We start from the raw sequence: 19904 nt of genomic DNA on the forward strand, positions 1-19904 counted from the left end.
TGAAGGCAAGGAAGTACCTTATCCTTTGGTACCTTCCCAGAAAGAGAAAGAAAGACATTTGGCCAGATTTCTTGATATCTTCAAGAAACTAGAAATTACTTTACCCTTTGGAGAAGCACTTCAACAAATGCCCCCTCTATGCCAAATTTTTAAAAGATATGCTGACAAAGAAGAACTGGTACATCCATAGTGACAAAATTATGGTGGAAGGCAATTGTAGTGCTGTGATTCAACGCATTCTTCCACCTAAGCACAAAGATCCGGGAGTTGTCACGATACTGTGTTCCATTGGTGAAGTTGTTGTAGGAAAAGCTCTCATAGACTTGGGAGCTAGTATCAACTTAATGCCTCTCTCTATGTGCCGGCGACTTGGAGAGATAGAGATAATGCTTACACGCATGACCCTCCAGTTAGCTGATTGCTCCATCACAAGACCGTATGGAGTGATTGAAGATGTTTTGGTGAAGGTGAAACACCTTATATTTCTAGCTGATTTTGTGGTGATAGACATAGAAGAGGATGTTGATATTCCTCTCATTCTTGGCTGCCCATTCATGTCTATTGCAAGCTGTGTAGTAGATATGGGAAAAAAGATGTTACAAATGGGCATAGAAGATCAGAAAATCAGCTTTGATCTATTTCATGAAGATAAAGAGCCACCTGAACGGAAGGTCTGTTTTAAAGTTCATGTGATGGAGGAAAGAAGACCTGAGAAGAAGGTCCTTGAAGTGGGAACTTTATTGGATCCTAGATAATAGGATGATGCATCAAGCTAGTGACGTTAAAGAAGCGCTTATTGGGAGGCAACCCAGTTTTTCTTTCCCTTCTCTATCTCCATTTTTATTTCTTGCATGTAGTTAGGACATCTTGCTTGTGATTGTGATTTATTTTAGCTTGTTTAGTAATGAAAAAAAAGGGTTTTTAAATTATGCGTGAAGAGATAAGAAGAAAATAACTTAGAAAACTTTTCAGATTGCTTATCCACTAAGCGCAAACCTTGCGCTAAGTGCCATCTCTTCACGCGCTAAGCCGAGCTTGCTCGCGCTAAGCGCAAAGACCCCTGATTGATTGGCTGAATGGTTCAGCTAAGCGCACATCACTGCGCTAAGCCCAACATCTTCACTGTAAGTTGCACCTTAAGTAGTGGGCTTAGCGTGGATGATGCGCTAAGCACCACTTCCTCTCTGTGAAAATTTATTATAGTTGTGCTAAGATCGCCATTTTGCGCTAAGCCCCAGATTCATTCTGTAAGTTGATCTTTCAAGTTGGGCTTAGCGGGAAAGGATGCGCTAAGCGCCAACATCATTCTGTTTTGAAATCATTGGCAGTGCGCTTAGCGCAAGTAGTGGCGCTAAGCCTGAATCACTCACTGTAAGTTGAAGCTTGATGTTACGCTAAGCCTCGCATCTCAGGCTAAGCACATATTGTAGAAAGATTTTTGGTGTTGCAGAAAGCGCTAAGCGCTGCCTGTCGCGCTAAGCCCCAAATGCTTACGGGATTTTACAACTTCAAGTTGGGCTTAGCGCGAGGCTAGGCTAAGCGTTAGTGTTTTAAACTCAAACGTCACGTTGGCACGCTAAGCACAGCTGTACGCTAAGCGCGCCAAACAAAATTCAGTTTTTAAAAAGCAAAGGCAGAGGCACTTGGGTTGCTACCTTTGCACCCAAAGCTCTGCACCTTCTCATCTTTGAGCATTCTTTTGCTTTCTGCTGCGTGTGTACTGCTTCTTTGCATCATTTTTCCTTCATTTCAATGACAATCCAAGTAAGTTAGCATACTTTTATTTTTACTTTTCATGCTTCAAACCTTAGGATAGTTGACTTATGGTTTTCGTAGTTAGTTGTTGTTAGGTAAGTTACTTAGTTTTAGGGTTAGGTATTTTAGGACTTTAGGTAGTTTAGAAGCCCATTAGGGGCAATGTGGCTGAAAGGGATGAAAACCCCTATGCAACTTACAGTGAAGATGTTGTATTTTGTCTTATATTTTGCAGATGGCATCTCAGAAAAGAAAGTCCCTTGCTTCTTCATCTTCTCAGATCAGATATGATAGACACAAATTTTATTCCCCTGAAGCATGGGATTGTTACACAAACAATATCTTCGACAAAAAGATCATACCTTAAAGGAATGTGCAATTGTCGTTCAATGACTTTGAGGAATTTCAAAGGGAGTTAAACAGGAGGAACTGGCATAAGAAGATCGCGAATTTGGTAGAGGGAAGCATAGATGAGGCACTTGTAAAGGAGTTTTATGCAAATGTTTATGATCTGAAGACAAGTCACCAAAATAGGTTAAAGTTAGGGGGCAATGGATTCCATTTGACTCAACTGCCCTCAACTCTTTTTTGGAAACACTAGTGGTTATAGAGGAAGGAGAAAGTCTTCCGGCATATGCGAGATTTGTTTTGCTAAGGCCAAATCAGCAAGAGTTAGCAGCCTGTTTGTGTATCCCAGGCAAGGGATTTGAATTGAATTCAGACGGACTACCTTTGAAGATTTTAAGGAAAAACTTGACTACTCTAGCTCAAACTTGGAGTGCCTTTTCTTTTTCTAACTTGGCCCCCACCTCTCATACTTTTGACATCAATTTAGATAGGGCCAAGTTAGTATATGCACTCATACATAAGATGGATATGAATCTTGGATCTTTCATTTCTAGTCAGATTACACTCATGGCCCAGCACGACTCCTTGAGGCTCGACTTTCTTGCCCTAATCACTGCTTTATGTAAAACCCAAGGAGTCCACTCTGATTCCTTGACCCATGAGAGATTAAGTCCTGCCATTAATTTGGCATATATTAAGAAAAACTACTGGAACCTAGATGACCTCTCAGTTACTTTCAGAGGGCCGCACAAGGCCAAGGGGAAGAGGTCTGAGGCTCCCTCATCTTTTGAGGCCCCTTCCACTTTAGCACCAAAAACACCAACTCCTTCTTCTTCCATAACTCCATTACCTCTCACTCATATTCCAGTTATTCCTCCTGCACCCACACAGATACCACTTCCAGCTCCTTTATCTATAGGTCCATTAGATTTTATTTTTACACCAATGATGCTGCACTCCATGCTCCAAAGCATCCACAGGGGGCAGTCCATTATCATGCAGAGCCTTCAAAGCTTGGGCTTGTCCTCCATTATGAGCATGGAGGAGTTTGATGCTCGGGTGGCCTGGCCAGGAGACCAGCCCTCTTCTTCTGGAGGGGGTGGAGCATCTGCAGCCCTGGAACCTATGATTGAGGAGCCACTAATACCAGTAGCAGCAGCAGCAGCAAAGGAGGAGACTACTCCTGAGGAGACCCAACCATCTACACCAGTTACGGAGCCAGAGCAGCCTATCCAGGATTCATCAATAGCTCTAGCACTGGATTTGAATGAAGACCAGCCACAGGAGGAGCAGGACGTTTAAATCTTTGCATTCTGAACACTTTAGTATATTTTCAGTTATTTTATAATTTATGTCATTTAAATTTCAGCTTTTATGTTTCAGTTCTTTAAATTTCAGCATTTAAATTTCAGTAGTGTAGTTGTTTGTTTGCTTGTACAAAAAGCTTGATTGAACAGTGAATTGGTTGAACTTTGTATGCAGTGGCTTGTTTGATATGAAATGAGTGTTTGAAAATGATTTGATTGAGAAAATGTATGAATTGAATGGATTGGGATGATTAGATGATTGTTTTGATCAAGTTTGCAGTCATTAGAAGAGAATGAGCATGTGATTGGAAGTATGTCTGAAAATGTTAGTTAGTTGTCAGATTGATTGTGAAGGAATGCATTAATCGTATCCCGGTGAGAGAATGATCCTTAAATTTTGAGAGAAACGACTATCATTTAGTATTGATTTTTGCGTGAATCTCTGAAGTATGGACTGGATGCATGAATTTGAGGATGATGAAGGCCATGTTTGATTATGAATAGCCACTTAGCCAAAAAGTTGACCATATGTTTGAATGAATTATCCCTTGCACCTAGTTTAAGCTGAATGAATTGATTGATTGATTGAACCTGGAGCTTATTCAGTTGTATCTTTTGCTACCTTATCTTAGGTTGTAGGAAAGCATCATCCACAGAAGCTGGGTTCAAAGCAAATCTATTCCAAATTTGGGGGAGTTATTATCAAGGTAAATTTGTCTCATATTTGGGGGAGGCATTGGGTAAGAATTGAAATGGTCAAAGAAAATAGTATACACACACTGTCTATGTATCTAATGTTTTATGTGTTAAAAAAAACTGTAAGTGCATATAACATGAGTAAGTGTGTATGCTGCAAAATAATGAAAGCTAAGTGCCTAAATAAAGGGCGAGTGTGGGTTAGGAATGAATGAAAAATGTGAAGGTTTATCTATGGATGAATGCTCTCCTAGAACCTAAGCTTTTGAATCCTAGAAAAACCATGATTTGTTGGCAGCCTAACCCCATTACAAGCCTAGAAAGTCTTTCGGATTCAATTCTGTGTGTTCATTGCTGTATGATATGAGATGAAATACAAAGGTTGGAACTTGTGTTGGTTGTTTATGATGGAATAAGCCTAAACACTTGAGCTTGAGTGAAACAATGACTGTGAGGTTTTGGTTGATGATCCTTCCTTGATTTTTGTAAGGCTTACTAGCTTATTTCAGCAATGACTCTAATGAGTATGCTCCTATCTTTGAAAAGCTGCATGCTTGTGAGAAGTAATTGATTTAAGCATTCCATGATATTCAGTTCATATGGTTGAATTCCTTTATAAATCAGACACCATTTTCTTTTGATTGACCACTGTCTTTGTCACTTGAGGAAGGGTGAGCTCTTCTTTCTTTGCTTGAGGACAAGCAAAACTATAAATTTGGGGGAGTTTGTTAGTTGCCTTATACGACTAACTTTTGTATAGAAATCATTTTCCAAAACTTGTATAGTTCCCCAATTTATGGTTATTTTTTAGTGATTTTTGTAAATAAATTTTGTTTTATGGATAAAGATGTCTCTAGAATATGTCCATTGGATTTAATGATGAAATATGTGCAATTTCAGGTGAAAAAGAGGCTAAGTCATGAAGTGCCAAAAGTGACACTTGAGCTTAGCTCATCAGTAGGCTAAGCGTGCATCCACCGCTAAGCGCGACAGAAGAATCTGACAGGGCATCAGCATCAAGGCCACACGCTAAGCGCGAGATCAATGCGCTAAGCTTAGCATGTGTCTTCAGCCAGGCTCAGCGCACGATTGGCGCTAAGCCCGAATCCACTTACCCGCGCTAAGCGCAACATCATGAATTCAGAGCCTATTTAAAGCCTGTCTTATACAGAATTAGGGTAGAGACTTTAAGCAGATGATTGGCACAGATTCCAGAGCACACCATAGTGCCTAATTCGAGAAAAGAGCTCTGGAGGCAGCAAGAGGAGTAGCTTTTGCTGAGACACCTAGGTTTTGTAAACTTATTATTGTTAGGGTTTCTTCTGTAATGGCTGGCTAAACACCCTAGTTGGGGATTTCTAATGAACAACTGATGTAAATACCTAATATCTAATTGATTATGTTTTTTGTGTTCAATGCTTCCTTCAATGCTTAATGTTTGTATGCTTTTGGTCTGATCATCCATTTGTATGCATAGTTAGGTGACTTTAGCATTGGGAAATGTATTGTTGCCTTAGAACTTGATTGAAGCAGGATCGAAACTTAGTCTTATAAGAGGGATCTGCGGATTAAGTTTTGGTTTTAATTATGTTGTTACAATAATGTTGTTTAGTCTAGGCCTAGTCTCACAAAAGGGATCTGCGGATGAAGGTTAGGCTAAATTAGGCTAAACTTTTGTAAGCTGCTTGAGCTGAGTCTAGTCTTACAAGAGGGATCTACGGACGAAACTCAGTTTAAGTTAGTCTAAACCTAAGAGGGTTGTCTCAATTGGGACTAGTCCAACAAGAGGGATCTGAGGACGAAGCTTGGATTGATTCGGTCTGACAAGGGATCGAGGTTTAGTAATTCAGGCTATAGCATAGAACACAAGAGCATGATTGATTAGAGAAATATATTTATATGCATCAGCTTGTTTGTTAGAAAGACCTAACATTTCTACCTACTGCTGTCACTTTTACTTACTTTGCATTTTATAGTTTTTAGCATAAAAGTTAGTTTAAATTCTGTTTGAAATTATCAATCATACATGTTCTCTCAACAATGCTTCATTATCAATCATACTGTAGAGAATCCGTAAAGCATGGAATACAGTGGAATGGAAAGATAAGGAGCTTAGGGGAAGTAGCAATGGCATCGTTGGTGGCTATCACAAGTGGTTGAAGTCTAGACGCAAGGAATAACTTGGCTCCCAAAGCTAAAAGGCCTAAGTGGGAAATAAGCTGAAGTCCCTGAGGAAAGCGAAGAAGTGCAAGCTTTGAAAGCGGAGATCGAAAGAATGAGAGTCGTCAAGGAGAAGCTAAAGATGACAATCACTAGGGTTAGGAAAGAATGTGATGAGCTGAGAAATGTCAACATGACTATGGTAGAAGCATTAGAGCAGGAAACAAAAAGGGCCCGAAAGGAAGAGTGGAGCAGGAACAAATTTTGAGGGGCTCTATGGGGTAGCAGCAATGAGCTCAAGCTTAGAATGGCTGAAAGGGATGAGTCAAGGGTGAAAAGCATGGTGTTTGAGGATAATTTAAAGGCTTGTCAAAGGTCGAAGAGAAGTTTGACGGAATAGCTAAGCAGAACGGAAGAGAGTATGTTGAAAATTATTGATCAATATAAGGAAAAGGTAAACCTAGCTGCTAGTCATAGGCAGAGGCTAGAGGATGAACATGCGAAGGTATCGGCTATGCAAATGGAAATGGAAGCAAGAGAGAGGGTGATAGAATCATTGCATGGGTAAGCCATGAGATGGATGGATAGGTTCACTCTCACTCTGAATGGGAGTCAAGAGCTTCCAAGGTTGTTAGCCAGAGCAAAGGCAATGGCCGACACGTACATGGCTCTCGATGAAGTTCATGGTCTTTTCGATTATTGCCAACACATGGTCGAGCTAATGACCCACATAATTAGAAATCACTGAGGTGTTCATGTTGTATTAATGTTTTGGCTTTGTCAAGATAAATGATTTTCTTAATGAAAACGGGATTTGATTCAACTTTATGTCTTTACTGAAAGTTCTGCGTGGATTCAATACTTTAGCAACTTATCATTATCATGCATTCATGTTTATTTAGTTGTCGCATTACTCATTGCATTTTGTTTTTAGTAGTCATTGTCATCATCAAAAAGTAATCATAGCAACCAAAAACAACGAACGTGCTTTACAGCACCCTTACCGAACGCGCGCTAGAGCTAGAATCATGAGCGAGGTAGAGGAAGTTCAGGAACAAATGAAGGACGACATGGAGTCCATGAAGGACCAAATGGCCGCCATGATGGAGGCCATGTTGAGTATGAAGAAAATAATGGAAAGCAATGCGGCTGCAGTTTCCACTACTAGCGCCACAGCTGAGATGGATCCTACCCATCCATCTAGCATAAATCAAATGAATCATCCAGTCCCGAACATGGTAGGACAGGGAGGAGAAGCATTGAGAAGTATAGGTGGTCCCCATGTTGTGCAAAGTAAGAATTCTTTCCCACTATACGGCTTGCCTCCCAACTACGCGCCACCCAATGTTGTACATGTGTCGGATGAGAACACCGACCACTTCGCTCTTGTTCTCTTTGAAAGCCAGCAACCCCAGTTGGGGCATGCACATTTTGCTCAGCCCATGAGGGGGCACGTGAGGAACCCCGAGATCATGCTCTGGTCGAATTCGAACCTTACCCTGGATATACCATTGAGGGGCCTGCATTTGGTGGCATGCCCCAGCCTAACACCTCGTGGGGCCCTTAGCATCGCCCGCTGCAACCCTTACATTTCTCAGTGGGAAGATTGCCTCCTGCCATGGAAGAAAGAAAGAAATTTGATCTTATAGAGGAAAAACTGAGGGCCATTGAGGGGATTGGAGATTATCCTTTTGCCAACATGGCAGAACTGTGCCTAGTGCTTGACATCGTCATTGTCATACCCTAATTTCGTTCAGGGACCATTGTTTGGTGGCATGCAACCTTCGCTTGACCGCCTCGAGGTACTTGACACCCATCGTTAGGCAATCCGTGAAGTTTCACAACATTTCGGAAGTCAAAAAGGGCATTGTTGCATAATCCGTAAAGTTTTGCGACATTCCGGAAAGAAAATAAGTGTCGTTACGTAATCCGTAAAGTTCCATAACGTTTTGGAAAAGGAATCAGCAAAAAAAAGCAAAAAGGGGGTGTATTTAGTAAAAAAGGGGTGTGCAAATAGCAACCAGACCCACTTGGGCCTTCCAGGGGGTTCCAACAGAAGGCGGTGCCTTCCGGTGGAAGCAACCCAGCTCGCTTGGGCTAGCTGGGCGGCAACCACCTCCCTCTTTTCCCCTATAAATAGGGGAAAGAGGGCAGAGTAATTTTATTCAATCCTTCTGGTATTTAGAATTCTCTCGAAATTAGTGAGAAAAATTGTTTCCGTGGAAAAAATCCAAGCCGAGGCGCTTCCGTAACGCTTCCGAGACGTTTCTGTGAGCGATTTCGTGAAGATTCTTCACCGTTCTTCATCGTTTTTTGTTCATTCCTCATGGTTCTTCGATCTTCAACCGGTAAGTTCTCGAAATCCGATCTTTCAATTTGTTCTATGTACCCTTAGTGGTCCCCACTTGTTTCGCATGCTTTTATTTTTATTTTGTTTATTTTTCGTACCCCCTTTTGACGTGCTTTAACCATTTATTTAAGCCGTTTTCTCGTCTAATAAATAATAAAATGAATTTCCACCGATCATTTGAGTTGTAATATCGTTTAATCTCTGTTAAAATAAAATCCAACCGATCATTCATGTCGTAACCACGTTTTAATCCAAAAAGGGCAAAATAATAATAAAATAATCAGAATATCTTTGGATAAAATAATAAAAAAAATCAAATCGGACGTTTTTCTTTGGAAGTTTCCTTGAATGAATTGACTAATAACCAAAGTGAAACTAAGGCTGAAATCAACTCATAAATCAAGCTTTGTCCACAAATCACTTAAAAACCATTTTAAGGTCCAACGCCTTAAACGGTCGTCTTTGCTTTTTATTAGTTAACATGGACTTTCGAAAGCATAAAATCAACATGTAACTTTGTCGCTACTTTCAAAAAAACCAAGAGATCGTTAATGGTCCAACACCTTAATGTTTCTCTCCTTTCAAAAGAATCAAAAGATCATTTAAATGGTCCAACACCTTAAACGACTTTTGTTCGGTCAAAATATATCTTGCAAAAAAGATAAAAACAACTTTACCAACGTTCAGTTCTCAAAGAACTACGTAGGTCTGATTTCCTTATCGCAATTGAGGAATACGTAGGAGCAAGGGAAACACCCTTGTCGACCACAAAAAGATAAACAATACAAAAGGTGTAAAAAGACATAAAAACGTAAGAAAGGGAAAATAAAACAATTTGAAGTCATATTTGCACACTCAATTAAAGGTTGTCGTCCTTTGTGACGGACGCGTGGGGTGCTAATACCTTCCCCGTGCGTAAAAACAACTCCCGAACCTTTCACACTTAAAGTTCGTAGACCACACCTTTCCAGTTTTTCCGACGTTTTCCTCGAATAAATGTTGGTGGCGACTTCGAGCATTTTCCTCCCATGGAAGACGCACCCGTGAGCCCTCGCGTCGCCCTCCCACCGAAGGGTAGGTTGCGACAGTCATCCTTCCCAAATTCAAGGTGCTAGACTTTGACAAGTACAAGGGGACTACTTGTCCCAAGAACCACTTGAAGATGTACTGTCGGAAGATGGGGGCGTACGCGAAAGATGAGAAATTCTAGATGCATTTCTTTCAAGAAAGTTTGGCCGGGGCAGCAATTACTTGGTACACCAACCTGGAATCTTCTCGGATTTGTTCTTGGAAGGACTTAATGGTTGCCTTCATCAGGCAGTATCAATACAACTCTAACATGGCTCCTGATAAAATGCAATTTCAAAACATGTGCAAGAAGGAGCATGAGCCTTTCAAGGAGTACGCATAGAGGTGGAGGGATTTGGCAGCCCAAGTAGCACCTCCAATGATGGAGAGGGAGATGATAACAATGATAGTGGACACATTACTAGTGTTCTACATGAGAAAATGATGGGTTATATGCCTTCGAGCTTTGCGGGTCTGGTATTCGCAGGTGAAAGGATTGAAGTGGGCCTAAGAAGGGGAAAGTTCGATTACGCCGCTTCAACGAGTACTTGCAATAGAAGGACCAGAATGGGTGGAGCTAAGAAAAAAGAGGGAGATGCCCACGCCGTAACTGCAGCTCCCACATGGCTGAAGGCCCAACAAACCCGTCACAACCCCACTTACCAATATTCCCCGCCCCAGTACAATTACTCAGCTAATATCGGACCTCCTCCCAGTCTGACGCCCATCCAACAGAGAATGCCCACTCAACCACAAAGGTCTCCCCCATAAAATCCATTTCCTGCACAGCCTCGACCAACTGGAAATCGTAGCCCCAACACAAACACAAACCCAAGGAGGAACTTCCCAAAAAGAAAACCCGTGGAGTTCACTGCGATACCAATGCCTTATGCCGACCTACTGCCATCTTTGCTCAGCAACCAAATGGTTGTGGTGAGCCCAGGGAAAGTCTATCAACCTCATTTTCCCCGATGGTACGATCCCAGTGCAACCTGCGCCTATCATGGTGGTGTACCGGGGTACTCTATCGAGCATTGTGTAGCCTTCAAGCACAAGGTACAAAGCTTGATCGATGCTGGATTGTTGACGTTTCAAGAGGATATTCCAAATGTGAGGACTAATCCACTCGCCAATCATAGAGGCTCGGTGGTGAATGTAGTGGAAGAATGGGAGTCTTGGGGGCTGAAGCAGATAGGGAATGTGTTAACTTCCAGGCAATTCATATTGGAAGCATTGTGTGAGGCTGGTATGATTCACCTTGATGGTGACAAAGGAGATTCTTGTCTAATGCATCTGGGGACATCGCATGATGTGGAGACATGTCCAATGGCGGAGGAGCTGCTACAAGGAATGATGAACAAGGGGCAGATTGAAGCCTGTAGTGCGAAGAAAGGGGAAGGAGATGTATGCATGCAGTCAATCGACAGAAACCTGGGTAAGCTCAAGCCTTTGGTGATCCACTTCACCAAGGATGTCACCACTCAGAGGTCCCAAGGTTTCCAGCCCTTTACAATTAAGATGCATGTGCCCTCCCCTTATAAAAGTGATAAGGCGGTGCCATGGAAATATGCCGCACAAGGGTCTGACAGAAGGAAGCACGTGTCCGTCGTATAGGTTAAAGAGGACTTACCGTCCGCTAAAGTTACAAATATTTCTGGTACGAGTGGCATGACTCATAGTGGATGGATCTTCGCTGCGCCCGAGCTGCCAGTACGGTCAAAGGACACAGAATTATGAGGTCCCAGTTGGAAAGATCACAGAGGAAGGGAACGACTTCAGCAAGAAAGAGATATCAACTGAGGAGGCAACCGAGTTCCTAAGGATCATTCAACAAAGTGAGTTCAAGGTGATTGAACAATTGAACAAAACTCCAGCTAGGATCTCTTTGTTGGGGCTACACATGAACTCCGAGCCTCATCGGGCACTGTTGGTCAAAATTTTGAATGAAGCCCATGTAGCTCAAGACATATCAGTGGAGGGCTTCAGGGGCATAGTCAACAACATCACTACCAACAACTACCTTACTTTTTCCGACGAGGAGATACCAGTCGAAGGCAAGGGACACAACAAAACCTTGCACGTGTCCGTCAAATGCTTGGACCACATAATGGCCAAAGTGCTCATCAACAACGGCTCTTCCCTCAACGTCATGCCCAAAACTACATTGGATAAGCTCCCTTTTAACGCGTCGCACATGAGGCTGAGCTCCATGGTGGTGCGGGCTTTTGATGGTAGCTGTCGAGATGTAAGGGGAGAGATCAATCTCCCAATTCAAATTGGGCCCCACGTGTGTCAGATAACCTTCCAAATAATGGACATAATCCCTGCCTACAGTTGCTTGTTAGGCCGGCCTTGAATCCACTCGGTTGGGATGGTCCCGTCAATGCTGCACCAGAAATTAAAGTTTGCAGTGGAAGAGCATTTGGTTATAGTATCAGGGGAGAAAGACATACTGGTAAGTTGAAAATTGTGAGTAGTGCTTATGTGGAATCTCGTCCGATGCAGCCACGCTTATCTGGTGCCGCTTTGATGGTAGCTCGGGTTATGTTAACAGATGGATATGAACCCGAAATGGGTTTAGGCCAAAACGGGGATGACACGACAAGCTCGATGGAGCTCGCTGAGAATCGTGGAAGGTTTGGGTTGGGTTACAAACCTTCACATGTCGACAAGAGGAGGGCCGCCCTAGAAAGGAATGAGAGAAGCCTAGCCCATCTACAAGGTCAAGGACTACAAGTGGAGAGGGTCCCCATTTGTCACATCAGTGAAAGCTTTGTTAGTGCGGCATGGATGCGCGAGGATCAGGTTGCAGTGATAGATGAGAAAACCCCTCAAGACTGACCAAATTGGGTGCAGCCATGTGCTCCGGGCTTTGAATTGGGGAATTGGCAAATCGTTGAACAACCCGAGATTTCCATGACAAATTCAATGTAATCCAACAGTTCCAACCCTATTGTTGGGCCTAGGCTTTAGGGTTTTCTTCCTTTTAGGCATATCTCTTTCTTTAATGTTCCCACAATTATAAATACACAACCTTTTCCATTTGATGTGTTCCCGCTCGCATTTTCATCTATTTTCATTCTTCTACATATTTATCTTTGTTGCGATTAAATGATTTGATGTAGATCCAACAATGAGTCTTGTGAAAGTAGTGATACCGAGGACCCGGATGTTGATTTTGAGCAACTAGTAAATCAAGCCGAGAAAGGAGAAGATGAGGATTGGGGGCTTCCTCCAGATTTGAAAAGAATGGTGGAGCAAGAAGAATGGGAAGTGAAGCCACACCAAGAGGAAACAAAAGTTGTGAACTTAGGGGTTGACGGGGAAAGAAAAGAGGTCAAGGTCAGCACTTGCATGTCCGTAAATGTCCGAGATGAATTGGTGACTCTGTTGCGAGACTACCAAGACATCGTTGCTTGGTACTACCCGGATATGCCTGGTTTGAGCTCGAATATCATGCAACACAAACTACCCTTGAATCTCGAGTGTTCCCCAGTAAAGTAAAAGCTGAGGAGAATGAAGCCCGAGATCTCCCTAAAAATGAAAGAAGAAATGAAGAAGCAATTCGATGATGGTTTCTTGGCCATTGCTCGGTACCCTTTATAGGTCGCCAACATCGTGCCAGTCCCAAAAAAGGATGGGAAGGTGTAAATGTGCATGAACTATCGGGATTTAAACCGAGCCAGTCCAAAGGATAACTTTCCGTTACCGCACATCGATGTTCTCATAGATAACACGACCAATTTTGCCCTGTTTTCTTTCATGGATGGGTTTTCGGGCTATAATCAGATAAACATGGCACTGGAGGATATGGAAAAGATAACCTTCATCACTATGTGGGGAACTTTTTGCTTCAAGGTGATGTTTTTTGGGCTCAAAAACATTGGCGCAACATACCAGTGGGCCATGGTGGCGTTATTCCATGACATGATGCATAAAGAGATCGAGGTCTATGTGGATGACATTATCTCTAAATCAAGGACCGAGGAGGAACACCTTGTCAATTTGTGGAAGTTGTTCGAGCGATTGCATAAATATGGGTTAAGGTTGAATCCTACAAAGTGTACTTTTAGGGTTAAATCCGGAAAACTGCTCAGCTTTGTCGTTAGTCAGAAAGGAATAGAGGTAGATCCAGACAAAGTAAAGGCAATCCTCGAAATTCTGAAGCCACGTACTGAGAAGCAGGTCTGAGGTTTCCTGGGAAGGTTGAACTACATAGCGAGATTCATATCACAGCTAACCTCCATTTACGAGCCTTTTTTCAAATTTTTGCGTAAAAAACAATCCATCCAATGGGACAATGATTGTCAAGTGGCATTTGAAAGGATTAAGCGGTGTCTGATGAATCCCTTTATGCTCGTACCACCAGTGCCTAGAAGACCTCTTATCATATACATGACTATATTAGATGGGTCAATGGGATGTGTGCTGGGATAGCACGATGAGTCCGAAAAAAGAGAGTGGGTCGTATATTACTTGAGCAAGAAGTCACGGCATGCGAGATGAACTACTATTTGCTAGAAAGGACGTATTGTGCCTTGGTATGGGCAGCTCACCGTCTGAGGCAATATATGTTGAATTACACTACTTGGTTGGTGTCCAAAATGGATCCGATCAAGTAGATCTTTGATAAGCCTACTCTCACTGGATGGATAGCTCGGTGGTAGGTTCTGTTGTCAGAATTCGATATTGTCTATGTCACTTAGAAGGCAATAAAGGGGACTGCCTTGGCAAATTACCTGGCTCAATAGCCCATCAATGATTATCAGCCTATGCATCCAGAATTCCCTGATAAGGATATCATGACCTTGTTTGAGCAGTGTCATACCCTAATTTCGTCCAGGGACTATTGTTTGATGGCATCCAACCTTTGGTTGACCGCTTCGAGGTACTTGGCACCCTTTGTTGCACAATATGTGAAGTTCCGAGACATGCCGGAAATCAAAAGGAAGCATTGTTACGCAATCCGCGAGTTTCCGTAACTTTTCGAAAGCTAAAAAAAGAGTAATTACATGATCCGTAAGGTTCCGTAACCTTATGGAAAGAAAACAAGTATCGTTACGAAATTCGTAAAGTTTCGTAATGTTACGGAAAAAGAATCACCAAAAAAAGCAAAGGGGGTGTATTTAGTAAAAAAAAGGGTGCAAATAGCAACTAGGCCCACTTGGGCCTTCCAGATTCTTCCTCCAGAAGCAATTGGCTCGCCTGGGCGAGCTGGGTGGCAAGCTCCTCCCTTATTTTGCTATAAATAGAGGGAGGAGTGAAGAAGGAAGGGGTTCAGCCTTCTTCGCATTTCGTAATCACTTGAAATTGGTGAGGAAAATTGTTTCCGTGAAGAAAGTCCAAGCCGAAGCGCTTCCGTAACGTTTCCGTGGGTGATTTCGCGAAGATTTTCAACCGTTCTTCGCCGTTCGTCATTCGTTCTTCATCGTTCTTCGGTCTTCAACCGGTAAGTTCCCGAAATCGAACTTTTCAATTCATTCTATATACCCGTAGTGGTCCCCATTTGTTTCGTATACTTTTATTCTCGTTTCATTTACTTTCCGTACCCCCTTTTGATGTGCTTCCGTCATTTACTTAAGTCATTTTCTCGCCTAATCAAAAAATAAAATAAATTTCCACCGATCATTTGATTTGTAATATCCGTTAATTTCTGCTAAAATTAAATCCGACCGTTCGGTCATGCTGTAACCACGTTGGAAACCAAAAATAGGTAAAAAATAATAATATAATAATAAAAAAGATATCTTTTAGTAAAATAAACCAAGAAAATCAATCGGACGTTTCTCTTTGGGATTTCTCTTTCTTAATTGAATTGACTAATAACTAAAGTGAAACTAAGGCTAAAATCAACTCGCAAAGTCAAGCTCGTCCACAAAAAATCACTAAAAAGGATTTTAAGGTTCAATACCTCACTTTTTCTTACTAAGTAAAAATGGATCATTTTTAAGGTCCAACGCTTTAAAAAGACCACATTCCAAGTAAAAGAAATCGCTTGATTCACCCTTAAAAAAGAACTACGTAGGTCTGATTTCCTCTTCGATGGAGGGTACGTAGGAGCAAGAGCCCCGCTTTTGTCGACCTCAAAAATAAAAAAGGAAATAAAAGTTTAGGTACACAATTTCACACAATTCTAATTTAAGGCTGTTATCCTTTGGGACAAATGTGAGAGGTGCTAATACCTTCCTCAAACGTAAATACAACTCCCGAATCTGGAATATTTTTCATGACCGGTTTCCTTCGGTTTTTCCAACGTTTTCCACAAATAAACGTTGGTGGCGACTCCGCGCATTTTCCTCCTTTTGGAAGACGCACCCGTGAGCCTCGCCTTGCTCGCCCGCAAAAGGGTAGGTTGCGACAGTTGGCGACTCCACTGGGGACTGTTTTTGTGAGTTAGGCCTATTTTAGGAAATTGTGGAATTGTGAAACTTTGTGTGTGCATTTTGTTGAACTGTGTAAATATAATAAATGTTGTCTTTTCCACATTTTTACACTGCATTCTAAGCACCCACGGGTTTGAGTAAAAAAGGGGCCATATACCCGGGTTCATAGGAATCTAAGGAGTGGAGGTGAATCTATGGTCATGCTAGGTCTCCGACTTGCTTGATAATAGTGAAACCTCGTCTAGAGCTTTCTCTCTTTATAATGTGTTGTCGCTGGTATTCCATACCACCGCAATATTATTATCTTGAGTGACGATACCTCTAGAAAACAGCCATGTGAGATATGAATCGTTGGGAGTAGTTATTAGAGACCCCTAGATATTATCCTATAGGTCCCCAAATAGGGGCATGGAGCAAACACGCTCCGTGCCATTTGTTCTCATGCATTCTTCTGCAAATAGCACATAAATTATAGTTTTGCTAGTGATATTTTGTTTCTCTAGAGTAATGCGTCACTTTTTAATACATACGTTGGGGCGCCATAATGCCTAGAACGTAGTATTAAAAAAGATGGATCCTTTTCGGTCTCGTATATGTAAATTACCACCTGTTTTTTCTTTTCGTTTCATGCATGCGCATTGCATCATTCATATTGGAGCCTTGATCCACCCTTTTTTAGGTAAATGATGGGGACAAATCAAAACGGGAAAAGATTCTAGCAAGTCAAGATTAAGGGCCTAGATGTCACCAGCCTTAAGGAGTTGGGACGGTTGATGGGACCCCTCCAAAGGCAAGCCTTCCGCAAAGTGTACGGAAAGATTTTAGATTTGACCACAGCGGAGGTATTTACGGAAGCCGTTGTATCCCTCGCCCAATACTATGATCAGTCGTTGAGATGCTTCACATTTGGGGACTTCCAAATGGTACCGGCTGTTGAAGAATTTGAGGAGATATTAGGATGCCCTCTTGGGGGAAGAAAGCTGTATCTTTTCTCCGGGTTTCTCCCCTCCTTGAGCAAGATTGCAGCTGTGATCGGAGATTCGGCGAGAGAGTTGGATCGTATGAAGCAAACTCGAAACGGCGTACTGGGCCTACCGCAGAAATACTTGGAAAGCAAGGCAAGGGATATGGCGAGTCAAGAAGAGTGGGTCTCGTTTGTGGATATACTAGCTTTGCTAATCTTTGGGGTGGTCCTCTTTCCAAACGTGGACGGTTTGGTGGACCTAGCCGCAATTGATGCTTTCCTTGCATATCACCATAGCAAGGAGAGCCCGGTGGTAGCTATCTTGGCGGACTTATTTGATACATTTGACCGAAGGTGCAAGAAGAACAGCGCACGAATTGTCTGCTATTTACCCGCTCTTTGTGTGTGGTTGGTTTCGCACCTATTCCAACAAGACATAAGGCACCCGTGTCCGCTCCAAAGTTATCGCTCGTGCATTGAAAAGAGAAGAGTAGATTGGGACCAATACTTGGCTGGGATAGGAGGCAGCACAATCAACTGGTTTCCTCGATGGAAGGAAGGAAAAGAGGGGGTTCTCTTCTCAGGTGGGGACTACCCAAACGTGTCGTTGATAGGGACGAGGAGTTGTATTAACTATAATCCTGCACTTGCCATAAGACAGTTAGGGTACCCCATGAGGGGAGCACCGACGGAAGAGAGCCTCTCGCCTTTCCTTGTGAGAGATTTCGGCGCGCAAAGTCTCAAGATTGTACAAAGAGTCCACAAGGCGTGGAAAAGCCCGATAAGGAAGAACTTAGGGGCATTCGTAATGGCATCATCGGTGGTTATCATGAATGGCTAAGAGTTCATACACGAGGGTTAGATTGGCTCTCCAAGTTGAAAATTATCAACGAGGAGAACTTCGAAGCTCCGGAAGAGGATGAAGAAGTCCAAGCTCTAAAATCTGAGCTAGGAAAGGCAAGACTCGCCAAAGAAAACTTCAAGTCAGCCGCTACAAACATCCGGAAAGAGTGTGCCGAGTTACGAGAGGAAAATGCGACTACCGCAAAAGCCCTTGAACAAGAAACCAAGAGGGCCCGCAAGGAAGAGCATGGCTGAGATAAATTCCGAGGAGCTTTGTGGGGCAGCAACAATGAGCTCAAGCTCCGGAGAGAGGAAAGAGATCAGTCATGAGTACATGGCATGATCTTAAAGGAGGAGTTAGCTGCTTGCTCAAGATCCAATAGGAGTTTGGCCCAACACTTAGAAACCACGGAGCAAAGCATGCTAGCTATAATAGGGCAGCACAAAGAAGAGTTAAACTAGTCTTTGACCCATGAACAAAAACTAGTAGAGGATTTCGCACAAGCGTACGCCGAAAAGGAAGCAAGAGGGAGAGTGTTTGAGGCATTGCATCAAGAAGCGACCATGTGGATGGATAGGTTCGCCTTGACCTTAAATGGAAGTCAAGACCTCCCGAGACTACTAGCCAAAGCAAAGGCCATCGCCGAAGTGTGTTCAGCCCCAGAGGAAATTCATGGGCTAATCAATTACTGTCAACACATGATAGAATTAATGGCCCATATAATTACAAACCGTTAGGCTCTGTTGTAACACTTTTGTATCATCTTGGCTAGATAAAAGCTTTTGTTCCTTTTTATAAAAAGAGAAGTTCTGAAACTCATCACTTGTCTAAAAAGGCCTTGAGGTGGATCCAAGTGCTCTGATCATTCATTAGCATATTCATGTTTTGGTGGCATACTCACCACTGTTTGTTTCTTTAGGGAACTCACCATAAGTTAAAATGCGCAAAGGCACCCCTATAACACTCGATCCAGACGTAAGATGGATAACGAAGAGGGAGTGCAAGAACAGATGAAGGCCGACCTATCGGCCTTAAAAGATCAAATGGCTTCCATCACAGAGGCCATGCTAAAGCTTCAAAAAACTATAGAAGATAATGCTACGGCGCCCGCTTCCAATACAGCTAGGGAAGCGGAACCAGTGCTACAGCCCGCAATAAACTTGGGCCGAGATAGAAACATGACAGGTTTCAATCGAAGGTATAGTCCTCAAGCCTACCCTTATGGTTTGCTTCCGGACTTCACTCCCCGTACCGCTCCAGACGATTGGAGCCAAGCCCCTACCATCGAGGGACAGCTCCCTCCTCATGTTGACTATCCTCTGCAAGAAGATGATGAAGGAGATGCCCATTTAGGCCCTCTGCTTCCCCTCAAGGAACCAGCCCCGCATGAGTTGCCCCAACCAAACATAGTCTGCCATGTCCCGTCTCCATCCGCACCCGTTAAGGAACTTGTTCCCTTTGCAAAAGACAAGGGAAAGTTTGATCTACTTGAAGAGAGGTTGAGAGCAGTAGAAGGCCTAGACAATTATCCGTTCTCGGATTTAGCGGATCTGTGTCTGGTACCTGACATCATCATTCCCCTCAAGTTTAAAGTACCAGATTTTGATAAATATAAAGGGACGACGTGTCTGAAAAGTCATCTTTGGATGTACTTCCAAAGGATGGGGGCATATTCTAAGGACGAAAAGTTGTTAATGCACTTCTTTCAAGACAGCTTAGCCAGAGCAGCCGTGGCATGGTACACCAATTTGGAAGCTTCTCAGATCCGGTCATGGAAAGACTTGGCAACTGCCTTCATTAGGCAGTACCAATACAACACAGATATGGCTCCTGATCGGAACCAACTTCAGAGCATGACCAAGCGGGAGCATGAGTCCATTAAAGAATATGCTCAAAGGTGGAGAGACCTAGCTGCCCAAGTGACTGAAAGGGAGATGATCACGATTATGGTAGATATGTTGCCTACGTTCTACTACGAGAAGCTGATAGGATATATGTCGGCTAACTTTGCAGACATCGTCTTCGCCGG

The 19904-nt window shown here is 42.8% G+C and overlaps 1 protein-coding gene across 1 annotated transcript; it reads left to right on the plus strand.

The window, feature by feature from the left end:
- The first annotated feature begins 200 nt into the window (after nt 1–200).
- Nucleotides 201–755, plus strand: LOC102660569 (uncharacterized). The gene has a single exon (XM_006601511.1). It carries the CDS (start codon nt 201–203, stop codon nt 753–755), a length of 555 nt encoding a protein of 184 aa, XP_006601574.1.
- Nucleotides 756–19904: the final 19149 nt, after the last annotated feature.

The sequence above is a fragment of the Glycine max genome, chromosome 17 (genome assembly GCF_000004515.6).
Source record: "Glycine max cultivar Williams 82 chromosome 17, Glycine_max_v4.0, whole genome shotgun sequence".
In the NCBI taxonomy this organism is placed as follows: Eukaryota; Viridiplantae; Streptophyta; class Magnoliopsida; order Fabales; family Fabaceae; genus Glycine; species Glycine max.